A 16,433-nucleotide genomic window follows, 5' to 3' on the forward strand; every position below is an offset into this window, starting at 1 on the left:
CTTCCCAGTATGTCACTTCATTATTGCTGAGCAATATGGATGGACTACAGTATAATAAACTTATGTTAATATTCAATAATAACAAAATAGCTAATTTTACATTGAGGTGCCGAGTTCTTGTATCCTATCGTGCCGACTTCTTGTGTCCTAACTAGACGTCCGGGCGCCTGCCCCCTAGCCACGCACGGGGCTCTAGTGAGGGCTCGCTTATTTAAAAAAAATATATATATAAATATATACATCGCGCCCCTGGGAGTCTTGGGACCCCCGCGAAAAACATCGTGGACCCCTTCGGACCCCTGAAAACATCGCGGACCCCCGCGAAACATTGCGGACCCCTTGGGGGTCCCGCAAAACATTGTGGACCCCTTGGGGGTCCCTGGAGACCTGGTGTGGTCTAGCTTTGAGATTATGGGAGTACAAAAGGAGAAAAACCAAAGCGAAAGCAAAGTGCAAGATGCAAACGAATTGTGTGTGTGTGTGTGTGTGTGTGTGTGTGTGTGTGTGTGTGTGTGTGTGTGTGTGTGTGTGTGTGTGTGTGTGTGTGTGTGTGTGTGTGTGTGCATTGCTTGATGGTCGCGCGATACCTGGAAACCTGCCAACCCTGGCCTGAGGCAGACAGCTTGTTGCTCACGCACCCAGGCAGATATAGACACGGCAGCCACAGCCACGCATGCGCAGCGCTCCGCACCCAGGGCCACACACACCCAGGCAGACACAGACACACACACTAAAGCCACAGCGACGCATGCGCGCGACTCCCAAATGTATAGATAGATAGAACAATGAGAATCATGTAGATCTCAGGATTCACATGGGAACCGTGTGGCTTCAATGCTGATGTGCGCGCGTGTGTGTTTTGCCTCTGAGACCTTAGTGTCAACCCCTGGTACCGGCCCACTTTCTCCAATAAAATAAATAAAGACAGAGTGCTTGAAACTTACAGAGATCCAGGTGTTCTTCAGGTTCCTGTTTAAGGTGGTCTTCAGGTTCCTGCTTAAGGTGGTCTTCAGTTTCCTGTTTAAGGTGGTCTTCAAGTTCCTGTTTAAGGTGGTCTTCAGGTTCCTGCTTAAGGTGGTCTTCAGTTTCCTGTTTAAGGTGGTCTTCAGGTTCCTGTTTAAGGTGGTCTTCAGGTTCCTGTTTAAGGTGGTCTTCAGGTTCCTGCTCAATAGAAACGGTCCTGGCTGGAGAACTGCTCGTCAACTGCAGACTGGACTCCACACACTGGTCTGGAATGAACGAATACAATACGCATTTCAATAATAAGGACTTTGGTGTGACATGATTAAGGACTTTAATAATAGGGACTTTGATGTGATATGATTAAGGACTTTAATAATAAGGACTTGGATGTGAAAAGAATAAGGACTTTAACTCATTCACTGCCATAAAGTGTTTTTTTCCAACACCCACACCACCAATGATGTGTTTGTGTGTGTGTGTGTGTGTGTGTGTGTGTGTGTGTGTGTGTGTGTGTGTGTGTGTGTGTGTGTGTGTGTGTGTGTGTGTGTGTGTGTGCGTGTAGCGGGGATAGGCTACACTACAGCAATCACTGCCGTGTGGGATGTGGAGTTGCACTCCGGCTGGTCTATTGATCTACAAGCAATGATCCCCAAAAACTAGATCTATAAGCGAACAACGCCCCACCATGCAAAACGCTAGCTAACAACGCCCCACCATGCAAAACGCTAGCTCGTGACCAAAATGTTTTTGTTTTTACAAGCGGTCAGACAAGCGATCATAATGGATATACATTTGTCTGTGACCAGTTGAAAAGGTATAAAAAACTAAAATCGTTGGCAGTGGGCAAACACAGCCAGAAATAAGTCTGGCAGTTAAGACTGAAGGATCATACATGTGTCTGTGAGTGACCTTCAACTAAGGGCATTCCCCCCTCCACTTCCCCCCTGTATGAGTCCTCATGTGTCTTTTTAGATTATCTATTGTAGCAAAGCCATTACCACAAACTGTTCAAGAAAATGGCTTTTCACCTGTATGAGTCCTCTTGTGAGTGTTTAGATAACTCGTTTGACAAAAACCTTTACCACAAACTGTACAAGAAAGGGGCTTTTTGCCTGAATGAGTCCTCATGTGTTTTTTTTTTAGATTACATGAGCTAATAAAGCCTTTACCACATACTGTACAAGTACAGTAAAGGGCTTTTTGCCTGTATGTGAATTTTTAGATCACTATTGTGAAAATAGCCTTAACCACATACTGTACAAGAAAAGGGCTTTTCACCTGTATGGGTCCTCATGTGTACTTTTAGATGACTCATGTGAACACAGCTTTTACCACAAACTGTACAAGTATAGGGCTTTTCGCCTGTATGAGTCCTCATGTGGATTTAAGAGTACCTTTCTCAGCAAAGCCTTTACCACATACTGTATAAGAACAGGGCTTTTCCCCTGTATGCGTCCTCATGTGTTTGTTTAGAGTGCCTTTCTTAGAAAAGCCTTTACCACAAATTTTACAAGCAAAGGGCTTTTCCCCTGTATGAATCATTGTGTGTCTCTTCAGATTTCTCTTTTATTTAACACTTTGCCAAACTCTGCACAACTAAAACTTGTCTTCCCTATGTGACTCCTCGTGGAGTGAGTTTGTTTCGATGACTTAAGGTCTTGGGACAGCTTGAGCTGTCCTCCAAAATGTTGCGTCTTGTGTGATTTCAGTGTGTTTAAAGCCGACTGATCTCCCCTAGTCTCCTCCCACTCATCACTGTCTTCAGTGTCTGATTCAGAACAGTGTGAAGTGTGAAGGTCATCACTAGTTGGTTGTGATGTTCCACAGTTCTCTACATCAGCTTGTGTTTTCATGTGTTCTGTTGAGGTGTTGGCTACAGGCTCTGTCTCTCGTGTTTTTCATCATCATCATCACATTTCACTGCTAGTAATGTTAACGTTGACCCACCAGCTTCCTCTGGTCTTTGAAGTAGCTCCTCCTGTAGCTCCTCCTGTTCGTCTTTAATCTGTGAAGGTTGTGGTTCCTCCTGGACCAGACTGGGGCTCCGCTCCTCTTCTGGTGAAACCTCCTCTTTACACACAGGGACGTGCAGGATGTCTAGGAAGAAAATTGAAAGGAGACTCTATAAAAGACTTGAATCTTGTACCTCCACTGCAGTACCTCAATGCTGGACAAAAAAGTCTCAACAGATTAGTATTTGCCCACATCTTCCATATTTAAAATTTGACGGTGCGCTGACTGCGCTCTGTGCTGTAAATAGTCTTGGCGTTGTTTGATAAATTGCAGCGCTCTCATAGAAGATGCGAGACGAGCTGAATGAGAGGCGAATGAAAGTAATGACTTGTAAATATTAGATCAGTGAGCCTTTTGCAGCAGGTTAGTTAATACTGAAGTAGAATTAATTGTGAAGCTTCAGTGAACCCATTAATACTTTTGCAACCAAACCATCGTCCGATCCATGGTACATTTAGATCGATGCAGGGGTCCATGAATCGATGTAGTCACATTGTTAATCGTCTTTACTCCCTCAGTACCGGCCTACTTTCTCTAATGAAAGAAATAAAGAGAGAGTGGTCGAAACTTACTGAGATCCAGGTTTTCTTCAGGTTCCTGTTTAAGGTGGTCTTCAGGTTCCTGTGTAAGGTGGTCTTCAGGTTCCTGCTTTTTAACCTGCAGACTGGACTCGACACGCTGATCTGGAATGAAGGAATACAATATGCACTTTAATAATAAGGACTTTGGTGTGACATGATTAGGGAATTTGATGTGATATGAATAAGGACTTTAATAATAATAAGGACTTTGTGACATGAATTAGGACTTTAATAATAAGGACTTTGATGTGACATTTTTTTGAAAAACATGTTCAGAACCCAAGATATGATGATTTGAAGATTTGCTGCTCCATTCACTCTTTGTTTAACTTCTTACTGAAAAAGGCTGTATCTCGGCTCCTAAGCACTTTTTTTTTACAATGCATTTTTGCTGTGGCACTCAGCGCCAAAATTCCATAAATAAGCTAGGCACTGAATGAGTTAATATTCAATAACTAACAATGTGCAATGGTGGCACAGTAGTAAAGTACCTGCCCACCACCGCGGACGTTGTCAGTTTGAATCCACCGTGGTTATTTTCACTATTTTTATGTGTGAAAAATTCACTATTCTATATAGTGGGAATTTATGAAAAAACATAAAAAGGTTAAGAGATACAAGGTTTCTGCCCAACAGCAACGATATGCCTAGAAGGAAAAACAGCTGTTATAATAAAAGGCAACAGGAAGAGTGGGCACTAAGGAAGAGTGGTCCAAAATGTTAAAACATCTAAATATTTGGAATACAACATGATTGAACATTTGACAATTACGGTCTAATATTTCTAATATTGCTAGAAATTGCTACAAAACATGTTGTATATCAAATCATTATGGGCACAAACAGGGGGTTGAAGGGTAAATTTAAGTCTGATAATGAGGTACCGTGCATGTTAAAACATTTATACTTTACATAACCATTTTTCTAATATTCTATTTGTTTACATTTTGGACAAAATAGCACATTTTACATTGAGGTGCTGACTCTTCCTTAGTGCCCAATCTTCTTGTATTCTAATAGAACAGTGAGAATCATACAGATCTCAGGATTCACATGGGAACAGTGTGGCTTCAATTCTGATCTCTGACTCCATGTGACCACTTGGATTAAGATTCTCTTGTGGTGACAGATGTGTGTGTTAGGGATGTCACGGTACCCAGTGTTCCGATGTTTTTGTCATTAACATTACAGCTTGCAGGCTGCTCGTCTCATGTGCAGCTGAGCGTTGATACAAAGTCCTCCTAGATTGTGCTGCTGCTGAGGTAAAGGTATGTATATTATGTGAAATCCACAAAGATTTCTCGTTTTCCTCAATCTCTCAATAATAATACTGACTGAGATTAAAGTTATGTACCACTACAATGCCTTCCAGAGAGACCTATGAGCTAAATTAATTGATAAATGAAATGAATGACCTACGCGAGGCTCGGTAATTTGTGGATCACGCAAACGGTTAGGTAGCTGATTTTTATGGGCATAGCCTAGTACAATCTTCTGGCTACTTGTATATCGCTAAAGAAATATATATGAACTAAGTCTGTACGCGACGTTAACTTACTCAACATCCCCACGCCGTTTCTGAACGGAGCGGGGTGAATCTGGCTGACACGGTGAATACCAAAACCCTCGCCCCAAAACTAATTCGCACCGGGGCAAATCCGGCGGTATTCACCCAACCTTATTCCTAAACATAAACTCAGTAAAACGGTACCAAAACCTAACCTTATGCCTAAACTTAACCTCAGTAAAACTTCATAACCTTATCATCAAAGAAATACAAGAATACAAGAACCGCGGGTCCGCTGTGATTTCAGTGTGTTTAAAGCTGACTGATCTCCCCTAGTCTCCTCCCACTCATCACTATCTTCAGTGTCTGATTCAGAACAGTGTGAAGTGTGAAGGTCATCACTAGTTGGTTGTGATGTTCCACAGTCCTCTACATCAGCTTGTGTTTTCATGTGTTCAGTTGAGGTGCTGGCTACAGGCTCTGTCTCTGTGTTTTCATCATCATCATCACATTTCACTGCTAGTAATGTTAACGTTGACCCACCAGCTTCCTCTGGTCTTTGAAGTAGCTCCTCCTGTTCGTCTTTAATCTGTGAAGGTTGTGGTTCCTCCTGGACCAGACTGGGGCTCCGCTCCTCTTCTGGTGAAACCTCCTCTTTACACACAGGGACGTGCAGGATGTCTAGGAAGAAAATTGAAAGGAGACTCTATAAAAGACTTGAATCTTGTACCTCCACTGCAGTACCTCAATGCTGGACAAAAAAGTCTCAACAGATTAGTATTTGCCCACATCTTCCATATTTAAAATTTGACGGTGCGCTGACTGCGCTCTGTGCTGTAAATAGTCTTGGCGTTGTTTGATAAATTGCAGCGCTCTCATAGAAGATGCGAGACGAGCTGAATGAGAGGCGAATGAAAGTAATGACTTGTAAATATTAGATCAGTGAGCCTTTTGCAGCAGGTTAGTTAATACTGAAGTAGAATTAATTGTGAAGCTTCAGTGAACCCATTAATACTTTTGCAACCAAACCATCGTCCGATCCATGGTACATTTAGATCGATGCAGGGGTCCATGAATCGATGTAGTCACATTGTTAATCGTCTTTACTCCCTCAGTACCGGCCTACTTTCTCTAATGAAAGAAATAAAGAGAGAGTGGTCGAAACTTACTGAGATCCAGGTTTTCTTCAGGTTCCTGTTTAAGGTGGTCTTCAGGTTCCTGTGTAAGGTGGTCTTCAGGTTCCTGCTTTTTAACCTGCAGACTCAACTCGACACGCTGATCTGGAATGAAGGAATACAATATGCACTTTAATAATAAGGACTTTGGTGTGACATGATTAGGGACTTTGATGTGATATGAATAAGGACTTTAATAATAATGACTTTGTGACATGAATTAGGACTTTAATAATAAGGACTTTGATGTGACATGACATAAGGCCTCTGAATAATAAGAACTTGGATGTGACATGAATAAGGACTTTAATAATAAGGACTTTGGTGTGAGGAATAAGGACTTAAACGATAAGGACTTTAATGTGACATGAATAAGGACTTTGATAATAAGGACTTCGATGCGATATGAATAAGGACTTTAATAATAAGGACTTTGATGCGATATGAATAAGGACTTTAATAAGGACTTTGATGTGACATGGGCTGTAGGTGAAGAATGTATGAAAGAGGGAACAGAGGTTTAAAGAAGTGTGTTTTGTGTGTCTTTTCAAAGATGCCAGATGCCTTTTTCCCCAGTATGTCACTTCATTAGTGCTGAGCAATATGGATGGAATACATTATAATAAACTTATTTTAATATTCAATAACTAACAATGTGCAATGGTGGCACAGTAGTAAAGTACCTGCCCACCAACGCGGAAGTTGTCAGTTTGAATCCACCGTGGTTATTTTCACTATTTTTATGTGTGAAAAATTCACTATTCTATTTACTATAGTGTGAATTTATGAAAAAACATAAAAGGTTAAAATATGGCAACAGGAAGAGTGGGCAATAAGGAAGAGTGGTCCAAAATGTTAAAACATCTAAATATTTGGAATACAACATGATTGAACATTTGACAATTAAGGTCTAATACTTCTACAATTGCTAGAAATAGCTACAAAACATGTTGTATATCAAATCATTATGGGCACAAACAGGGGGTTGAAGGGTAAATTTAAGTCTGATAATGAGGTACCGTGCATGTTAAAACATTTATACGCTTGCAGGCTGCTCGTCTCATGTGCAGCTGAGTGTTGATACAAAGTCCTCCTAGATTGTGCTGCTGCTGCGGTAAAGGTATGTATATTATGTGAAATCCACAAAGATTTCTCGTTTTCCTCAATCTCTCAATAATAATACTGACTGAGATTAAAGTTATGTACCACTACAATGCCTTCCAGAGAGACCTATGAGCTCAATGAATTGATAAATGAAATGAATGACCGACGCGAGGCTTGTTAATTTGTGGATCACGCAAACGGTTAGGTAGCTGATTTTTATGGGCATAGCCTACTACAATCTTCTGGCTACTTGTATATCGCTAAAGAAATATATATGAACAAAGTATGTCCACGACGTTAACTTACTCAACATCCCCACGCTGTTTCTGAACGGAGCGGGGTGAATCTGGCTGACACGGTGAATACCAAAACCCTCGCCCCAAAACTCATTCGCACCGGGGCAAATCCGGCGGTATTCACCCAACCCTTATTCCTGAACTTAAACTCAGTAAAACGGTGCCAAAACCTAACCTTATACCTAAACTTAACCTCAGTAAAACTTCATAACCTTATCAAAGAAATACAAGAATACAAGAACCGCGGGTCCGCGAAAAAAAATGGGGGCGAGGGGGTTTGGGGGCAAGTCTTCTGTGGTTACCGGCACGGTGTGCAGTTATTTAGCCAGCTTCAACTCGACGTCTGATCAATGAGAAATACAAATTCATCAACGAGACAAAACACAGCAGAATCCCCAAATTACGAGTCTTATTATCCAGCAATATAAATTGATACACAGTGGTGGAAAAATTACTCAATTTCTTTACTTAAGTAAAGGTATCAATACTGCAATGTAGAAATACTCTGTTACAAGTACTAATTTTGCGGAATGTCCCGTTTCACAATGTATAAAATTTAAAATAGCCAAAGTTTAAAAAGGGCTGAAGACTTGTGATTAATGTATGTTGTTTAGTAATAATAATTTAAATCTACAAAGTAACTAGTAACTAAAGTTTTCATAAAATTTGTAGTGGAGTAAAAAGTACAATATTTGCCTCTGAGATGTAGGCTAGTGGAGTAGAAGTACAAGTATAAACAATTGGAAATACTCCAGTAAAGAAATAAATATAATGAGGTCATGTGACAAATGACTAATGTGTTATTGCAAGTGTGCAATACAGTCACGTCTGAGCATATTGTATTTTATTTTCCCACCACTGAATTTTATGGACAGGGTAGCTTGCTAGATAAAGACTTTATGATGTAGTTGGAATAGAATCATTTATAATGTACTGAGAATACATATATATATATATGAAATTAACAATAATATTCAAATAGATAGCTACATGTTTGAAACGGTAAAGTGATAATTTTTTTATTCATCTTGTTATAGATGCCTGGAAAAGAAAATGCAAGGTGTGGAATTATTTCACATCAGTGAACGATGAAGTCACATGCAAAATATGTGAAGGGACGGTGAGCCAGGTTTAAAGAGTGATACGTTCTACAGAACATATATGCTTGATCAAGTTTTCGAAAAGGTTCAAGAGAAAGTAAAGATGCTTTCATTCACAACCGATTTCTGGTCAGGCTCCACAGAATCCCTGATGAGCTTGACTGCACACTTCATTGACAATAATTGGGAAAGACAGCAAGTCATCCTAAATATTAAGGTAATGTCAGGTTCCCACACTGGAATATACATTGTCGACACATTCTTGGCAATGCTGGAGTACTGGGGTATAGAGAAGGAGCGTGTGCTACTGATGCTGCGGGACAGTGGGTCTTTCATGATTAAAAGGCATGAAACTAATCGAAGTCCCTGATTAGAGCTGCTGTGCTCGGCCTCTCAGCTGGTCATCAATGATTGCCTTGAAGCACCGAGAATGGTTGTGGATCTTCTTGCAAGGCTGAAGCGGTGTGCCACACACTTCAATCATTCAGTGCTCGCCAAGCAAAGGCTTCACAAAATTCAAGAGGAACTTGGCGTTGAACAACACTCCAGACTGCAAGCAGTACCAACTCGGTGGAATTCGTCCCTCCACATGATCCAAAGGATGTGGGAGCAAAGGCGTTCACTCACAGTTTACTCTGCTGAGTTTGGGCACTTCACATGTCCAGGAATCTCCAAAATCGGTATCGGACCAACAAATCTGGCATCTGTCGGGCTCTAGTCACCAGTGTGCGGGCACACCACAAGTATGTTACTTGCACACCAATAGCACAGTTTGAAAAAGGGTTTTCATCTATTTAAATAAAAGTACATTTTTTGTGTGGCATTCATGCACCTTCTTGTAAATTACTACGGTTGTTATCAATTTTAAGTCGGATATTGGACAGTACAAACTTGTGTCTTCCTGCTCTCTGCCTCAACGAGTTAAGAGTGTACAGGCAGGCAGGTCACAGAGCCACAGAAGCGCATCACGTGATGATTGTGGGGGAGGGAGAAAGAATGCCGCTCTAAACAAACTGCAGTTTACACAAGACAACAAACAATATGGTTGAGGTGGGGATTTGGTGTCAAAACCCAGGTCAAAGGTGCCTGTTTGGCGATATTTTGGTTTTAAACCCAATGCTGATAAGGAACCTGAGAATGGCAATGAGTAATCTGTAAATTGTGTCTGGGTTAGGTGCAAGCATCTGGAGGCAACACATCTAATCTACAGTCACCCCTTATCGAAACATAAGAGGCTGCAAAATTTGGTCTTGCTGGAAAATCTAGGCCATGATTCACACACACACAGACGTCCATTGCTGGAGAAAGGCACTAAATATAAGAAGGACAGTGTGAGGTGGAAAAGATGCACTGATGCGGTGTACATCTGCAAAGACATGGCGTCATTCAGGACGGTTGAAAAGCAGGCGTTCAGAGACATGTTGACCACACTCGACGGCCAGTACGAGCTACCGTCTAGGAATTATTTTTCCGACACGGCCGTCCCAGACGCCTACAAACGGATTCGGAGGGAGCTGCAACATGGCATATCTAAAGTTGATCACTTTTCCCTCACCACTGACATGTGGTCCAGCCCAAAAATAACAACGTAGATGTCCCTTACTTTTCATTACATAGACAAAGAGTGGACCCTGTTAGCCAAATTGCTTACAGACCAGCTTTTTGCCTGAGGACCACACTGCCGATAACTTAAAGGACGCTTTGAAGGAGGCTCTGCACGAATGGGGATTAAAAGTGGAAAACGTGTCGTGTCTCACGACCGACAGTGGAGACAACATAAAAGCGGCTGCTCGTAAGTTGAGCTGCCCTGGTTGAGCTGGAGGGAGTAGTCCCTGAGCAGCAGCAGCCCAAAAGGAAAAAAAACGTTTGCTAGTTTATTCAAGCAAAAAGTAGGCGCTGCTGCCACGACCACATCCGCCACTATTCCTGAAACAGGTAGTTGCAGAGATTGCCAAATATTGTCTAGAATCACCCCTGACACAGGAGGAGGACACTCTCCTTTGGTGGAAAAAAAAATTAACAGAGTTTTCCCCTGCTAGCAAATGTGGCCAAAAAATACCATTGCATATGTGCAACAAGTTGCGCATCCGAGAGGCTGTTCAGTACCACGGGGAACATATGTACACCAGTAAGTGCTCTTCTTAGGCCAGAGAAGGTTAACCAGTTGGTTTTCCTATAGCAAAGAATAAGTAAGTTAAAGCACTGCAAAGCAAACTAATGCCAATATGTATGTAGCAGCCTATTAGCAGTGTAGCCAATTAATGCCAATATCATTTTATTCTGTATTTTATTTTTAAGTCTGACTATATATGATTTTAATGTATTTCTTATTGGGTGATTTAGATGTTTGTATAGTGTTTGGTTGGTAATTTCCCAGATTTGGCTATGTAGGCTTGTTGTTTAAGACGTTAACTTGTGTAATGTAAGCCTGGTTGTTATGGTAACCGGAAGACTCGTCCCAAAACACGCTCTCCCCCATTTATTTTACGGACCAGCGGTTCTTGTATTCTTGTATTTGTTTTACTGAGGATAAGTTTAGAGATAAGTTGAGGGTTAGACATAGTTTTACTGAGGTTAAGTTTACGAATAAGGTTAGGTTTAGACATAGTTTACTGAGGTTACGTTTAGGAATACCAGGTGAATACCGCCGGATTTTCCCTGGGGCGACTGTGTTTTTGGGCGAGTATTTTGGTATTCTTTGTTATCACAGCATGCGATGCGTCAGTCATTATTTGTCGCGACCGTTGTTATACTGCCTAGATATTTTGGTATCAAAGAGTGGCTTTTTGATTGATCACTTTATTAAGTTTGCAAAAAAAAAGCACAGAGGTACAGACTGATTTATATAAAAGAATGTTAAACGGATGACCCAAAAAAGCAATGCACTGTGAACTGTGTGCAATTTGTTATACAGGTTTCATATACGTTTCAATAAAACAAAACATGAACCAACCTTCTAAGCATTGTTTTGTTCAAAGGGGCAGTATTCTAATGAATTAATCGTCATGATATATTATTATTACTAGCAACTACTGTGAAGTTTTGACTTGGGTATGTTGGGAGGAGTTCAAATCCTGTGAGAGGCTAACAATTATTTATTTATTATTTATGTTGACGCTTTAAATGGGCTGAATAGTCAATGTACGTGACACATGTTTACTCAAGACTCCAATGGCGAATAGTTGCATTTAAAAAAACGTATAAAATGTATTGTTGGAGACTGCCACAGGAAGAAGTGGTTGTCTTATAATGAACTGTTTATCTAACCTATCATGCGTCATACTTACTATTTCTAAGTAGCCTGTATAACATAATGAATAATAATAGATAGAGGTGCTGCGATCAAGGTTTTTGCAATCCGATTCCGATCAGGCAGCATCAAAACAGATCCGATTCCGATTAATTCCGATAAGGCACATAATAGTCTCTATACTATTTAATGAAGTCTTGGGGGACGCGCTGCGCACTTCTGTGTTGCTCGCACGGATGTGTCAGCCCATACAACATGTGGCACGCGGCCGCGGTCCACGCTTTTTTTACTTTTTATTACTGATGTTATGTTAACACTAAATGTTAAAAATTGATCAAGTGATATTACTCAAACAGAGAACATAACCTCTCCAGAATCATAGTCAACAAAGATTCACAACGTGCTGGTTAGAAGTGCTGGAGTGGAGTACTGGAATGGAGTGCTTTGATCGGAGCGTATCGGTCATTTCGCTGCGATCTAATTTTTTTTGCTGATATCGGGCCGATATTCGATCTGTTAATCGGATCGCGGCATCTCTAATAATAGATGATGGTGAGAGATTTCAGAAACAAATCAGCCGTGTTGGAAATCAGTGTGGTGAATGAGGTCTCAAGTAGGGTTTAACACCGGGAATCCCGGGATGCGGGAATCCCGGGAATCCCGAGGTTATTTACCGTCCCGGGAACTGACTTGGGTTCCCGGGATCCCGTTTTTTTTTTTTCTTGTTAGAAATGAATACTAATTAGTAGAAAGGCCTATCTACAGCGCGGAGGAATTACTATTATAATTAGCCAACTTACTTGCCGCGTTGCCGACCAAGGCAGGGTCCCATCGTCCCGTTGTGAGAACCAATATGGGACGCACTGTAACAGTAATGAACAAAATAAAACACAAGTGGCCGTGATGCCCCCCTGCCTGCCCTGCGCACGCTGATTTCACCGTTTCCTCTGCTGTCAAACGGTAGACACCAGTTGACTAGTTGAGATTCAACATCAAGTGAAACGCTGCATAAACAGTGGGTAGGTTTGATTTTGAGCCTATATTCCATCTTAAAATGCGCGCAAGCCAAGCAAATACACAGCAATGCTTTTGATAGAGAGAGAGGAGAGACTGGAGAGAGAGAGAGAGAGAGCGCAAGAGAGAGCGCGTGCGAGAGAGAGAGAGAGAGAGAGAGAGACCGATGTGGTCGGTGGTCCGATTTTTTTATCATCATTAATGTAGCCTACCCTACCTACACTTGCATTTTAGAACGTTCAAACTACCATTTTACTAGAACTACCCAGTAGAACAAGTGAACTGCACAACAGCTGTCTGTCTCATTGATTGTCAGTGGCAGCGCATGCATGTGCACATCAAAATCACACTACAAAACCCGACATTTGATCAACAACAAAATATAGATTAATACATTTGACAACATACAGCCAACATCCCAAAATGGAGTCTTAATATCCAGCAAGTAGCCTAATATAAATTAATAACTGCAAACAAATTACAAGTTTAGGCTATCAAATAAATCAATATCCTACAAAAGTAGAGATAAGCTGTGACCTCACCGGCGCTCTGATGGACAATAAATAAATAATCCTTTTGCAAATTCTCTTGTCAATAATGATACAAATGGAACGTTTATTTCAGCAGCTAGAGTTTGACATTGTTTGAGTCCGTGTTGGGTGCACAGCGCAGCTCCTCGTTTAAGTTAATTGTCTTCACCCGCTGCTGCGCAACAGAAGATCTCCGCCAGGGCACTATATTATATTTATATATTATATTTATATGATTTAAAAAATCAACTTAAGTCATTATTAGTGCAAGTTCATAGGTGGACACAATAGGGACATTTGGGCACCTCAATATAAAATTGGCTATTTAAGTATCTACATATAAATGCATTTTAGTGGGTACTTTTTTTTTTTTTACCCTTTAACGGGAATTCCCGGGAAGCCCGGGAAAAGGTCTGAAAATTCCCGGGAATTAAAATTAGCTATTTCCCGGAAAATGTTAAACCCTAGTCTCAAGTTAATCTAGTAACCACTGATCATGTTTGTTTTGTGTTTTAATGGCTGGTTTTATACTCTATGATTTATTTACGGTTATGAGTTAGCAGAGGCGTCGGCTCACTTGGGCAACTGGGGCAACCAGGTCTATCAAAAGAAGCCACATGAGCACTCCAACCCTATATACATAGGCTACGATCTATAAGCTCAACAAAAAATATTGGATATCTTCGAGCACCTGGTAAAAACCAACCACCAATATTTACAGGCAACTTTACAGAATTGATTGATTGATTACTTTATTAAGAAGAAGTAGTTGCCCAAAGTCACTTATAAAAAGCTGACATGGCAACACTGGCAGCTTTCCGTGTGTCGCTTGCAGACACCAATCTAAATAGATCTATTGTCTATTTGAAGCTGATAAATGCTTCCCCCCCGGGGGGGTTACATATTCTGCCCAGTCAACATAATATTTCAGCCTACGCGCCTGGAAAAAATTGTTGCATTTATAAATAAATGTATAACATTTATTGTTAGAGCAGTGTTCAGTCAGCAAATATAACGGAGCAAATATAAGACTTCCGGTGGACGATCTCTTCAGAATAAGAGTACCCTCTAGAGTAAAAAGAAACCATTGAAAACCATTGAAAAACGGTTCATTTGCACATTAAAACTATAAATTAAGCATTTAAACGAAGCTATATATCACATATTATGTTTCTGTGTAACAAAAACGGATTTAAAACATTAATTATTTATCTAAATTGATAGATGCTGTTCAAAGGAGTGCATAGCCTATACAAATTGGACACTGGACAGGAGACGGTGCTTAGTGCCGGAACTTCTGAGGTACGCACGCGTTCAGGGAAACCCCCTCTACACAGCCACACTCTCCGCTAAGCGGCACTAAGGTGTAAAAAAAAGTGGCGGGCCGTCCAGTGAGGTCAAGGGTCAGAAAAGGGCCGTTTTCAGTGCATAGCCTATACAAATTGGACACTGGACAGGAGACGGTGCTTAGTGCCGGAACTTCTGAGGTACGCACGCGTTCGGGGAAACCCCCTCTACACAGCCACACTCTCCGCTAAGCGGCACTAAGGTGTAGAAAAAAGTGGCGGGCCGTCCAGTGAGGTCAAGGGTCAGAAAAGGGCCGTTTTCAGTGCATAGCCTATACAAATTGGACACTGGACAGGAGACGGTGCTTAGTGCCGGAACTTCTGAGGTACGCACGCGTTCGGGGAGACCCCCTCTACACAGCCACACTCTCCGCTAAGCGGCACTAAGGTGTAGAAAAAAGTGGCGGGCCGTCCAGTGAGGTCAAGGGTCAGAAAAGGGCCGTTTTCAGTGCATAGCCTATACAAATTGGACATTGGACAGGAGACGGTGCTTAGTGCCGGAACTTCTGAGGTACGCACGCGTTCGGGGAGACCCCCTCTACACAGCCACACTCTCCGCTAAGCAGCACTAAGGTGTAGAAAAAAGTGGCGGGCCGTCCAGTGAGGTCAGGGGTCAGAAAAGGGCCGTTTTCAGTGCATAGCCTATACAAATTGGACACTGGACAGGAGACGGTGCTTAGTGCACGCGTTCGGGGAAACCCCCTCTACACAGCCACACTCTCCGCTAAGCGGCACTAAGGTGTAGAAAAAAGTGGCGGGCCGTCCAGTGAGGTCAAGGGTCAGAAAAGGGCCGTTTTCAGTGCATAGCCTATACAAATTGGACACTGGACAGGAGACGGTGCTTAGTGCCGGAACTTCTGAGGTACGCACGCGTTCGGGGAGACCCCCTCTACACAGCCACACTCTCCGCTAAGCGGCACTAAGGTGTAGAAAAAAGTGGCGGGCCGTCCAGTGAGGTCAAGGGTCAGAAAAGGGCCGTTTTCAGTGCATAGCCTATACAAATTGGACACTGGACAGGAGACGGTGCTTAGTGCCGGAACTTCTGAGGTACGCACGCGTTCGGGGAGACCCCCTCTACACAGCCACACTCTCCGCTAAGCAGCACTAAGGTGTAGAAAAAAGTGGCGGGCCGTCCAGTGAGGTCAGGGGTCAGAAAAGGGCCGTTTTCAGTGCATAGCCTATACAAATTGGACACTGGACAGGAGACGGTGCTTAGTGCCGGAACTTCTGAGGTACGCACGCGTTCGGGGAGACCCCCTCTACACAGCCACACTCTCCGCTAAGCGGCACTAAGGTGTAGAAAAAAGTGGCGGGCCGTCCAGTGAGGTCAGGGGTCAGAAAAGGGCCGTTTTCAGTGCATAGCCTATACAAATTGGACACTGGACAGGAGACGGTGCTTAGTGCACGCGTTCGGGGAAACCCCCTCTACACAGCCACACTCTCCGCTAAGCGGCACTAAGGTGTAGAAAAAAGTGGCGGGCCGTCCAGTGAGGTCAAGGGTCAGAAAAGGGCCGTTTTCAGTGCATAGCCTATACAAATTGGACACTGGACAGG

The 16,433-nt window shown here is 42.3% G+C and overlaps 1 protein-coding gene across 1 annotated transcript in view; it reads right to left on the reverse strand.

Moving 5' to 3' along the window:
- The window catches only part of LOC308102562 (uncharacterized protein), a 46,064-nt gene that overhangs the window by 24,773 nt on the left and 4,858 nt on the right, over positions 1-16,433 (reverse strand). The window contains exons 2-6 of the mRNA XM_080452332.1: positions 6,234-6,344; positions 5,608-5,745; positions 3,549-3,659; positions 2,911-3,060; positions 945-1,229 (exon numbers count right to left, since the gene is read on the reverse strand). Of these exons, the coding sequence (XP_080308458.1) occupies positions 945-1,229; positions 2,911-3,060; positions 3,549-3,659; positions 5,608-5,745; positions 6,234-6,344 (795 nt within the window). The remainder of the gene's footprint in view (positions 1-944; positions 1,230-2,910; positions 3,061-3,548; positions 3,660-5,607; positions 5,746-6,233; positions 6,345-16,433) is intronic.

Source organism: Gymnoscopelus braueri, assembly GCF_963280865.1.
Source record: "Gymnoscopelus braueri genome assembly, chromosome: 16".
NCBI classification, from domain to species: domain Eukaryota; kingdom Metazoa; phylum Chordata; class Actinopteri; order Myctophiformes; family Myctophidae; genus Gymnoscopelus; species Gymnoscopelus braueri.